Here is a 12,238-nt window from a genome sequence, read left to right as displayed (position 1 = left end):
GCCCTGGGGAGCAGGCACAGTGGCTGCCTATCCTGTTCCCAGCCCAGTCAATGCAGGCAGTGGTCCAGGGTGGGGACAGGAAACCAGAGTGCCTGCCCTATCCCTGGGGAGAGCAGGAATTCAGGGCAGACAGTCTGGAAGTGGAGGAGCCTGGGAGTTCACTACCCCATCCCTGACACACACTGGGCAAATACAGAATGTCTGCAGGACTGGAGCCTCGGCCCTAACGTGCCACGTGCCACCCGGGGTTCACCAGGCAGAACACCGAGTATGCACCGTTCAGAGCCTCCACCTCTCCAATCACCGTAAGACGCTTCCCCACCATGTGTATCTGGCCATGTTAAGTGACATACAGGTCTCCAAATTTCACTGCTGGGGTTCAAAGTGATGGGCCCCCGTCTCAAGTCCCAGGAGATCCCATGGGGCTTCAGAACCCCATGGTGCCTGGGTGGCATGGAGGGAAAACACACAGCCCTGGCTTCAGAGACTCGAGTTCAAATCGCAGCTCGGCCCTCACAGCTTTGTGCCCACGGGCCAGGCCCTCAACCTATTCCGTCTTCTGTAAATCTCAGGTCACCATCCCTGCCTCGCAGGTGCCGTGAGACAAACGCACAGAGCTAGCCAAGACCTTGGCACCCGGTGCACAAGCTCGGTAATGTCAGAGCCCCTGGGCACCGCTCCCCCGTGCTGTGCCTGCATCTGTTGATGACCAGAACCTCCTGTAAACCTCGGTCTCACCTTGAGGATCTTCTTGGCAACCCTGCCCAGCCCCTCCAAGGGATAACAGCACCTGAAAATTCCCCTGGGTTCCTGGGCCCCCCACCAGACAGACCCTCAGGGGCCCCACTGCCCAGGGCTGGGCGGGGAGCATCCCCCAGCCCACTCACGATGAGGATGGCCACAAAGCAGGCCAGCGTGGTGTTCCAGTCCCCACTGCCCGTAGCTGCCGCCTTGCCCACCAGCACGCTGTAGAAGATGAAGTCTCCAAGGCCGAGCTTCACGCCCCCTGTGTGGTGGAGACAGAGGGAATCCATAGGTCTCGGAAGCCCCAGGAGGAAGCGGCAGAGAAGGCTGACCCCAGCCAAACAGCCCAGGTTCTCTGCCCAGCCCAGGGGCCAGAGTCCTGAGGAACGCAGAGGGCAGATGGGGTAGCGTGACTGCCCAGCTCACCTCACCTGGACTCTGGGACAAGGACTGGCTGCCTTGAAAAAACAGCAGCCAGTGGGAAAAAGGGGGAACCTGTAGTCTGAGTGACTTGCATTCTGGGCTGTGCAAAGCCAGCATTTCTGATAACTCGAGTAAAACTGGTGCTTGGCGGGCTTCCCTGGTGGCGCAGTGGTTGAGAGTCTGCCTGCCGATGCAGGGGACACGGGTTCGTGTCCCGGTCCGGGAAGATCCCACATGCCGCGGAGCGGCTGGGCCCGTGAGCCATGGCCGCTGAGCCTGCGCGTCCGGAGCCTGTGCTCCGCAACGGGAGAGGCCACAGCAGTGAGAGGCCCGCGTACCGCAAAAAAACACAAAAAACAAACAAACTGGTGCTTGGCACTTGGTTAAGACAAGAGCGAATAAAATGCATTGCCTGGGGCTGATGGGAGGCTACCCAACTGAGCGCTCAGTTTGAATTATAAACACTTTTTAGGAAATTTAATTTCACTACTTTCAAGAACATGTACAATACCTGAGGTTCTCTGGAGACTCATGTCCCTTAAAAGTACGTAAATGTACATTGTAAATCAACTAAACTTCAATTAAAAAAATAAGTAAACATAATTTGTAACTAGTGTATCCATTACTGATAAGGAAACAAGAGCTTCTAGAATGCTTTCATTTGTTTCCTTTCGTACAACTGCCCTGTACGCTTGTTTATAGGATAATTTTATTCATCACAGACAATAAAAATGTTTAAGAAACAGACTTGAATTGAGGAGGTCTGCATCAAGGAAACATGCTCTGTCCCGTCTGCCCCCCTCGCCTCCCTTCTGGGCTCCGAGCAAGAGGCCCCTCACCTCGGTCTGTCCCTTCCTCCACGGCCCCTCTTCTCTGACTTCAGTTTCCTCACTTTGGCTCCTGCCTCGGCACAGAGCAAACACTCCAGTTTCGTCACCTTACAGAGGTGACTTCTCTTGCCGTGCCTCCTCTCGCCGCTACCCCCACTCCTGCTTCCCTGCTCTGCCTGCCCTCTCCCCTCCCTTCTCTCTTCTTTTTCTATCAGTTCTTTCTCAAAGGAACTGCGCTCATCTCCCAGGCACTTCAGAGATCTGTGGCGGCAGGTCCCATGTCCCCCAGCCAATGTGCTCTGGCCAGGCCACCGCCCGGCCCCCATGGACACCCTCATGCTACCTGTCTCAGCGCCCTGTCCCCTGGCTGGCTACTCCCCGGGGTCCTCCACAAACGCCCTTCCCTTCATCCCGTAAATGTCGCCCACGCTGTCCCTCTCGCTCTCCATTCTGACCCTACACCTTCCCTGGGTACCTTCTGGGGACCCGCAGTTCTGACAACATGTATATCCTGGTGACTCCAGCTTGGGTCTCCAACCCCGACCTTCTCGAGCATCGCTCCCCTTCGTGTGTCCGTGGCGTCTCCATCTGAGGTCCTGCAGAGCCTCCCACCTTCCCCCGTCACCCTCCACGCCTCCCTGCCCATCCCTTGCCCAGCCAAGTCCTGTCAGTGCGGCCCAGGTACGTGGTAGCACCGCCTCCTCTCAGCCTGCTGCCTGAGCTGGGCCCTCATGACTCCTCCCTCACCTGGTCCCCCAGCAGTCTGTGTTCCTTGCTGCTGCCCGGGATCTGTCTGGGATGCAGCTCTGCTCACTTCAATTCCCTGCAGCAAACCACTAACGGTTCCCCACAGCCTGCAGGATGAAGTTCGAGCTCCTGTGAGTGCCGTGCACCCTTGAAGGTCCGGCCCCCAGCTGCCTGGGCCACCAAACTGCCCCGAGCTCCCGGAAGGCCTCCTCCTCTCTCATCTGAGCCTTTGCCAATGCTGCTGTAACGAAGGATCTAACTGGCCTTCGTCCCTGGTTCCAGGAGGGAGACCAAATCCTTGGAATTTCCCCAGTAACAGAAGTGTCTGTCATTCAGGAGCCCCTTGGATCATTTATGCAAATGAGAGGATCAGGATGGCGCTGGTCTCCAGAAAGACCACGTGGTTATGTGATAAGGGGGCTGGGACTCTGGGCCACACCAACCTCTGGGGAGAAGAGGGAGCCTGGAGATGAAGTCCAGTCCCGCGAGCAATGTGGCTCTTCATCTGGCTGGTCCTGATTTGTATCCTGTATACTAAAACTGTAATTCTAAGTTTAGTACTTTCCCGAGTTCTGTGAGTCGTTCTAGCAACTTTTCCAGCCTGGGGGGGCTGTGGGAACCCCCAGATCTGTAGCCAGTCTGTCAGAAGTGCGGGTGGCCTGGAGACCCCCAGGACTCGTGGCTGGAGTGTGAAGCGAGGGTGGCCCTGTGGACTGTGCCCCGGTGGGATCCGCGCTGACTCCGGGGGCTCAGCGCCAGGCCTGGGCTGCAGCCTGGCAGCCTGTCTGCCGGGTGACCGACTTGTCCTTCCAGGCCCACCTCGGCATCATCTTCTTCCCCAGGTCTGCCCTGAGTACTTTATACCTCACCTCCTCCCACCTGGGCTGCTCCCACGGGGAACTTCTCAAGGGCAGAGGCTGTTTTAATCCTGCAGCACCTCCCTGTTCCCATGTGCCACCTGGCACATAGTAGGTGGTACAGAAACGTGTGCTGATGGAATGGCTATTTTAATCCCCTTGGGAACACAGCCATATGTTAGAACGTCTTTGGGTGTGTCTTCAGGACGGCCTTCCACACCAGCTCCTTCTGCCCCCAAACACCCGGGCTCTGCCTGGGGGAGTCTCCACCCCAGCTCCACTGTCAGTCCCATCACGGAGCCGTGCTGTTGGCGCTGACCTGCCCAGCCCAGCCGGCCCTCTGAGCCCAGAGCCCAGGTCTGCGTCTCCCATGGCTGCACGGGGACGTCCTCAGGCCACGCAGGTGCACTCTGCCAGCCACAAACCTGCCCTTCTCCCTCATGTCCCTCCTTCCGTGCAGCTCAAAACCCTCCCCCACCCCCCACGGCTCCCACCGCTCACGGGACACAGACCAGATCCCCGTTTTGATCCAGAAGGCCCCTCAAGTCCCTGCCTGCCTCCCTGCCCCGTCTCTGCACTCGGGTCTCAGCGTCCTGCCTTCACTGGCTCTAACTCACCGTGCCGTCTGCCTCAGGGTCTCTGCTCCCAAGGTCCCCTCAGCTGGAAACGCACCCCCGCTGTGCGTCCCCCTCTCCGAGTTCCAGTGGCTCAGCCTCTGGAGCTCAGCTCAGAAGTTACTTCCTCAGGCGACTTCCTCGGACCCCTTGAAACAGGTCATGAGCCCCGTCAGCGCTCCCCGTCACCCCGTGTTCTCCTTCACGGTCCTCCCGGCTCCGGGGAGGGCGGTCAGTGCCCACGCCTGCGTAGCTGCGTCCCCCAGAGCTGCGTCCGTACGACCGCCCCCCAGCGCAGAGCGGGCACGCAGCTGGTACTCAACCAATGTCTGCCACACACGAGGTGCAGCCTGGGCGTAGAAGTCCCCGTGGCCTGCCGACAAGGCTGCACCTTTGCAGGCTCCTCCTCGACTTTGCGAAGCCGTCTCTGATGTGGAAGGGGCTCCTCCCCTCGCGCCCTCCTCCCCTGACCTCAGGGGGCCCCACCCGGGCCCACGCAGATGGTCAGGACACCTTACTTTCCTCCTCCTCCTCCAGCTCCTCCCCCGGGTAGCCAGGCAGGGGGGGCGCAAAGACTTCAGGGTACGAGGGCTCCCCCAAACTGTCACAGGAGTCCTCTTCTGGGTGTCCGGTGTCATGTGAGCAGGGAGCAAGGGAGAGAGACGACAGCCCATCAGATGGTTCTCTGAGCTCAGGGCTCCCCTGCCCTTACCATCCCCCTAGCCCCCACACCCAGCCCGACCCAAAGAGGATTCTCCAGTCCACACACAAGGGAAGGGAAGGGAGAGGAACAGGGCCGAGGCAGAGGAGCGCGGTCCCACCGCACTCGATCCCCAGGGCGTGCGTGTCCAGGGGGGGCTGGTCTTCCCACCTGCCCCTCCGGCCCTCGTGCCTCCCGCAGAGGCCAGGCCAGGCTGAGCTGGATGTGGTGAAAAGCCGCCCCCGATGATGAGAGGCTGTCAGCCCCCTGATACTCACCCATCTCTGGGTCGTAGGGGAGCTGAAGGGCTCCCTGAGAGGAGGGGTCCAACTTGGCCATGCCCACTGTCCACACCATGGCAGCTGGGGAGGGAGAGAAGGGTCAGGCCTCAGGCAGTACTACCTGTGGCTGCCCCCAGGGCCTGGGAGGCAGGCGGGCCAGTCTGTGTCCCCAGAAAGCCTGCACAGGACCCTCAGTTCCTGTGGGTATTTGCTTATGCCCCACTGTTAGGGGGCCGCTGGGGGTCCAGACTCACTGACCAGGTGTTGCCAGATGATGCTTCTTCCTGTCTTTTTTGGCCTCCTCACAAAAACAATGATAATGTTGTTAGTGAACAAGTTCGGTGAACTAATTATGTTTTTGTTTTATTGTGGTAAAAAAACATGTAACATGAAATATGTCATCTTGACCATCTTTAAGGGTACAGTTTAATAGTGTTAAGTATACTCACACTGCCGTGAAAGAGATCTCCGGAACTTTTTTTGTCTTGCAGAACTGAAACGTTGTACCCACTCCCCATCCCCCAGCCCCTGGCAAGCACCATTCCACTTTCTGTTTCTATGATTTTGACTACCTAAGATACCCCGTATAAGGGGACTCATACAGTATTTATCTTTCTGTGACTGGATTATTTCACTTAGCATAATGTCCTCAAGGGTCATCCATGCTGGAGCACGTGTCAGAACCTCCTTCCTTTTTCAGGCTGAATAATAATCCGTTCTCTGTATATACCACATTTTGTTTATCTGTTCTTCCATCCACAGACACCTGAGTTGCTTGCATCTCTTGGATATTGTGAAGAGTGCTGCTATGAGCATGGGTGCACAAAAATCTGTTCACGATCCTGCTTTCAATCCTCTTGGGTCTATGTCCAGAAGCAGGACTGCTGGATCCTGTGGTACTAACATGTTCTCTCTCTCTGGCCTAGAAACTCTCTCCTGAACTCTTATCCCATCTCTCCAACTCTCCATCTGAATGTCCAGTGCGCATCTCAGACTCAACATGCCCTGAACGCTCTCAACAACTGCCCCCCGACCCGCCCACCAGCCTTCTCCTTCTCAGTAAGCAGCAACTCCATCCTTTTTGTTGCTCAGGCTCAAAAAACTGACAGTAACCTTGACTCTCTTTCTTACAACCTGCACCCCAACCATCAGAAAATCTCGCCAATTCTGCCTCCAAGATGTCTGTAGAGTCCAAGCACACCTCGACGCCTCTACTGCTGCCCTGGGGCCAAACGCCAACATCTCTCTCCCGGATTATTATTCAGCCTCCAAACCTGGCTCCTGCTTCTACCCTTGTCCCTGATACAACCTTCGTGGTCCTGTTAAAACGTAGTCAGGTCAGTCCACAGTCTTCCAGTGGCATCACATCTCACTCAGCAATAAAAGCCAAGTCCCCACCATGGCCTGAGAGGATCTGACCTCCCCCGTTCCCCGCTGGCTCCCTCTGCCTGGCCTCAGGGCGCTCCGAGCACACCAGGCCCACGCCCACCTCAGGGCCTTTGCACTTGCTGCTGTTCCTTCTGCCTGGAGTTCTGTCACCAGATATTCCTAAGGCGGGTCTCTGGTCAAATGTCACCTATGACACAGGGCCTCCCTGACCACCTTCTGTAAAATAGCACCCCTCACTGCCCTGGAGTCCTTCACGCCCCCCCCCACCGACCCCCACTTTATCTTTCTATGGGGCTCTCACCTCCTGACTTAGTTTGCCTGTTGGGTCCCTGTCTGCCTCCCCTCCTAGAATGTAAGCTCCATCAGAGCACAGCGATGGCGAGCGGAAGTCTGACACGGCTCAGTCTTTCCATACACAGTCTCTGCTCATTTTTTAGGCTGTGCCTGGAATGTGCTTTCTCACCCTGGGGCCAGGCCGCCAGCGGCTCTCCACGACGAGCTCGGTTCTTCATTTGTATAGAGTGCCAACTCTAGCCATTCATAGGCTGTTTCCCAGTGCGCCCTGCAGACAACTGAGCCCCAGAAATTCAGGCTCTCTACGTGAATAACAGAGGGGAGGGCATGAAAACCACAGCGCAGTGAGCTCCCTGAGGCCTGGGACCTTGTGGATCTTGTTTCCATGGCAACCCCAATGCCCCGCACAGCGCCCACCACAAAGTATGAACTTGATGCATGTCTGTTGATGCCTTTATAAGTACAAATCCCCGAATGCACTGGCCCCGAGGCCAGCAGCAACCCCGAAGGCATTCCCTTCAGAGACTTCACTTCAACCAGCCACGAAGCTGTTGAGGCAGCCCAGGGAAAGGTAGGCGCACCCTTCCCCCCCAGACCCCCACCCTAAAGAGTCCCTCTCCAAAGTCCCTTATCAGGGGCCTGGAGGGCTGAGTCGGTGGCCTTGGGTTCATGGGAACGCGGTCTATAGCCACCACGTGCTACTGGAGCCAGGTGGGAGGAAGCTGCGGGGCAGGACCACATCCCCTGGTGTCCTCTTCCTGCTCTGACTTTCCAAGTTTCTTCCTGTCTAAGAGCAAGACACAGCCCACCTTCATCTCAGAAGGTGGAGCCCTCCTGGGGTCACCGAGGCTGCCTCGTCTCCTTTCGTCAGGGAAACGGTTAACTATCTCCTCATCACCTCCGAAAGCCATGTACGTATCATATACTCACATGAATATATCAGGGCAGGAAATATGGGCTCGTTTCTCTCCTGGGCAGTTTCTACCAGCATTCTCAGCGGCCCTTTGGGGCACAGCACAGCCACGAGATCTGGGAAAGCAAAGACGCCCTTGGCATGTTAAAAAACACGTTTATTCCCAAGCAGCCCCCAGAGAGGAACCAGCCCTCTGAACACCAGGCGTCGGAGCGAGCGTGTCCCAGAGCCCCAGGCCGAGGCTCTCAGACCACGCCCTGCTGCTCCAGCAATCCACCCCCCCCAACCCCGGGTTTCAGCCACGATCCTTAGAGCCTGCACTGGCTGGAGCCCACAGTGGGGTCTGAGCGGTGTCCAAACAGGCTAGCTGCAAACAGGGAACTGCTGTGTGCCTCAGAGACCAGAGGATGGGCTTGAAGTCCCACTTCTCTGAGCCCCAAATTCCTTATCCTAACAACGTAAGAAGCAGTACTGGTGATGGCTATCACACTGATACAGGCGGCTCTCCACATCTCTGGGTTCCGTATCCATGGATTCAACCAGCTGCGGATCAAATATATTCAGAAAAATATCCCAGAAAGTTCCAAAAATCAAAACTTGTATTTGCCGCACATCGACAGCTATTTACATATTGTTCATGTTGCGTTATGCATGACAAGTAACCTAGAGATGATCTAAAGTGTTCGAGAAGATGTGCGTAGGTGATGTGCAAATAATACATCATTTTACACAAGGCACTTGAGCATCCTCGGATTTTGGCATCTGAGGGGGTTCTGGTACCAATCCGCCGAGGATACCGAGGGACGACTATACTAACTGAAGAGCAGCTGACATTTTGGGTGCTCGTTATTTATCGGTACTGTGCCCAGCCTCAGGGTTGTTCTGAGGAACAAATGACTTCCAGTGTGCAAAGCGCTTAACGGTGTGAGTGCTGTTATTAGTAACCATGTCAACAGTCACGATTCCACAGGACCCCACTTGTTTTTTTTAACAAAGGTGAACTTTCTAGAAGGGGGATCATCCAGGCCTCCCGGGGCGGGGTGGGGGGAGGGGAGACTTCTCAACACCCATCACCCTTGTCCAGCAGTGAGGACTCAGCCCTGGACGTCACTCCATGGCCCACCCCTGCAAGCTCATGGCCCACCTACCATACACAGAGATGGCGCCCAGGATGACCCACGCAGACCACTCTGGGAGGTACTTGATGAACACCAAGGCCATGAGCGCGCTGATCATGATGAGATAGGCCTGCTGCAGCACCAAGGGGCCCTTCCAGTGGATGCATACCATGCCCACCGCCCCGAAGTTCCAGACGGTCAGGAACAGGGTGGGGTAGTCCATGGCCACATTGTAGGTCTTGAGCACTTCCCTGCGGGACCACAGTCAAGCCCGTGAGCTGGGAAACTCAGTGGAGATGTTAGACCCTGACACAGTTCAACACCCTTCCATCATTAAGTCCCAGCCTGGGTTCTTCCAACCTCTGGCTTCACCTGCTGACATCTCCTTCCCTGTTTCCATGAGCCCCACATGTAACCACTTGAAAAATTTATGAAACGGTGGGGAGTACCCCAACGTCTCATCCTTGGGCTGGTTCCCATAAACGTGCGCCGGCACGGCCTGGAAGACCCTCTGCTTGTGGAAAAGGTCCTTGGAAAAGTGTTCTCTCCTGTCCCTCCAGTCTCTTTGGGTCCCTGGGTCAGGCTGATGTCCCAAATCCAGGGCAAAAGAGATCCCTTTCCCCATAAACTAGGAGGTACCCAGGCCCAGCCCGAAGATCAGAATGTAAATTTTGAGGGGTTTCTGCCCCTGAACCCCCACCCCCGCTGGGGTTCACAGAGAACCCCCTCTGTGATGGCTCTGCGTCATTTGTTTTAAATCAGGAACCAGAAGGAGACGTGTGGCCCAACTCGCAGCTCCACTCCCGTGTCGAGGAGGCCGGGCTCCTGGAGCAGCAACACGGGGAAGGTGTGGAGACCAACGGGCGCCCTTCCCTCCCAGGTCCTTCAGACCCACTCGTACCACAGGGGAGGGGTCTCGAAGGACCCTGTTGCCCACCGGCTGCCACTCACCCAAGGTAGATGTAGGTGAAAAGGAACAGCAGCATCAGGGAGGACATGATCAGCCAGCCGTGGATGAACTAGACGGAAACAGGCAGCATGATCGCAGGCCCCGGTCCTCGGGACTGACGCCCAGGCCTGGAAACCCTTCTTCCTTAGGCTCCTCCCTGACTGCGTTGGAAGGTGGCCATTTTACAGATAAGGAGGGCACAGACGCTCAAGGAGCTCTCTCCAGGTAACCCAGCCAGCATACGAAGGAGCTGGAGCTCCTTCAGGTCTGAACACCTAGCACTCTACTCCTTCTGGACACGCCAGGCACATTCCACGCTCTGGAGATAAGGCTGGCAAGGTCTCTGCGCCCACTGGCTGCAACCCAGTGTGAGGGCAGTGAGACAACAGACACACAGACACATGTTAGCATGAAGTAATAGGGCTATGAAAAAAAACCTGGCTGGATAAAGTGACAGGAGACCCACTGGGGTGCTACTTTATTAGACAGAGTGGTCAGGGAAGACTCTTGAGGTAGCCTGTTTAGAAGAGTCAGCCCGGGGGGTCACTGCCCACCTGAGGGCCTACAGACAGGTCTTCAGAAAGACACATTCCTCCTCCCCTGGCCAAATAAGGGAGGGTCAAGGGTGAGGGTGGGGCTAATCCTCAACCAGTCCTTCAGGCAGCCGGCAGCGGCATGGTGGTCACCGCTACCAGCCTCCCTGGAGGCCAGAACCATCGGTCACCAGCTCAGGCCGCTGGGTACCTCAGCGGCCACCTGGTCTGTCTGCCATGCTGTGCGCTCCACCCAGAGGGGAAGGGGCCGCCTCTGGAACGTGCTGACCCTCCTCATCCCACCTGGGCCTGCCCAGTCCACCGTCATCTCCTGCCCGCGCCATGGAGTAAATCTTACTGCACGGAGGGTCGAGCTGCCTCTTAACAGTCCCTGGGAGTGCTGACCAGTGCAGTGCCGGCTTTTCACTGGGCACGTTCCTTCTAGCTTGTCCTTACGCATGCTGTATCCTCTGCTCCAAACACAAAGCCCTCTACCCTGCTTCCTGCCACCCACGGCCATCCCTGCCCCAGTTACGAACTCTGCCTTTATACAGGTAGCTATTTACTGAGAAGCTCCAGCTCTCAGACACCCCCCCCCCCACCGCTCACCCCCACCGTCACCCCCGCTGGGACGGGGCTCGTCCCTCTAGACTGAGCCTCCCCATCTGTCTCTACCTGCTCCACAGATGGCAGCAGCCTAATATCAAGTGCCGCACACGCCTGTGTGTGAACGGTTTTAAATCAGGTAACGTCTAGTTCAACTTCCGTTCAGTCTTCAGGGCTTCAAAGCCTTCCTTGGGAGAAAAGCCTGAAACCCGTGCCTAAAAGCTTATGGATCTCTATGGACGATTTGGGCCACGTGGGACTCAACTCCCCTGTTCCTCCCTGGGACGGCCCCGCAGAGCAGGGGGCCCGCCCGAACATCTCCCAGTGTTGGAAGACCTCGGCACAGCAGCTGTACATCTCCAGCCGAAAGGGAAATGGGAAAATAAAAATAAACTTGGAGGGGAAGTATATCGGGTGAAAGGAGCCTAAAATAGAACATCTCACTTCTTCGGAAGGAGAAGCAAAATAAAATTAACTTCTGAACGTGAGAAGTAACCCTATGAACACTGCAAAGAGGAACTCAAGTAAGTGGGATTATGTGTAAGTTCAAAGGACAGGAGTATTAGGTAATCCATGGCGGGGGCAGAGGTGGGGTGGGAAAGAGTACAGGCAAACCTCAGCGAGGTTGGGTTGGGTTCCAGACCACGATAAAGAGAGTACGCAAGAAAGTGAGTCACAAATTTTTTGGTCTCCCACGGCACGTAAAAGTTAACGTTTCTACTATACTGCAGTCTATTAAGTGTGCGATAGCATTATGTCTAAAAAAATTTTTAAAACAGCATCAATTGAAAAATAATGCTGTTGCAAAAATGGCACGAGCAGACTTGCTCAACGCAGGGTTGCCACAAACCTCGAATCTGTAAAACACGCAGTGTCTGTGAAGCCCGATAAAACGAGGTATGCCTGCACCAAAAATCAGGGTCTATTTTACAGAAGAAAAATGAACTCTGTTAAAAAAAAAAAAAAAAAAGGAGCCAGGGTTGCTGCCAAAGAGGCACGGAGGCATGGCAGGCAGGAGGAAAGCAGGCGGACCGGCGCTCACCTTGTAGCAGCGGTACTTGTAAAGCACGACCAGGAAGATGGTCATGACGACAATGACGCTGATCATGATGAGGGTGTTGAGCACGGAGTTGAGGAAGCGCTGGCCCACCGAAGACGTGTCCTCGGTGAAAGGTGTGTAGATGCTGAGGGAGGGGCGAGGGCTAGGTCTCGGTGCCCTGCCTGCTTGTACGCCTCACCC

At 56.1% G+C, this 12,238-nt stretch overlaps 1 protein-coding gene across 12 annotated transcripts in view; it reads right to left on the bottom strand.

The window, feature by feature from the left end:
- Positions 1–12,238, bottom strand: part of PSEN2 (presenilin 2) — a 28,402-nt gene that overhangs the window by 2,534 nt on the left and 13,630 nt on the right. For 9 of the 12 annotated variants that reach the window (XM_060128153.1, XM_060128210.1, XM_060128226.1 and 6 more), the window contains 7 exons: positions 12,041–12,182; positions 9,862–9,929; positions 8,941–9,161; positions 7,810–7,908; positions 5,194–5,277; positions 4,734–4,835; positions 888–1,006 (listed from right to left, as the gene is read on the bottom strand). In XM_060128153.1, the coding sequence (XP_059984136.1) occupies positions 888–1,006; positions 4,734–4,835; positions 5,194–5,277; positions 7,810–7,908; positions 8,941–9,161; positions 9,862–9,929; positions 12,041–12,182 (835 nt within the window). Of the gene's footprint in view, positions 1–887; positions 1,007–4,218; positions 4,365–4,733; positions 4,836–5,193; positions 5,278–7,809; positions 7,909–8,940; positions 9,162–9,861; positions 9,930–12,040; positions 12,183–12,238 lie in introns of all 12 variants that reach the window. The other 3 variants (XM_060128174.1, XM_060128200.1, XR_009536481.1) reach the window with 2 other exon arrangements.

This window comes from Lagenorhynchus albirostris, chromosome 2 (genome assembly GCF_949774975.1).
Source record: "Lagenorhynchus albirostris chromosome 2, mLagAlb1.1, whole genome shotgun sequence".
Classification (NCBI taxonomy): domain Eukaryota; kingdom Metazoa; phylum Chordata; class Mammalia; order Artiodactyla; family Delphinidae; genus Lagenorhynchus; species Lagenorhynchus albirostris.
This window is presented reverse-complemented; position numbering and strand designations above follow the sequence as displayed.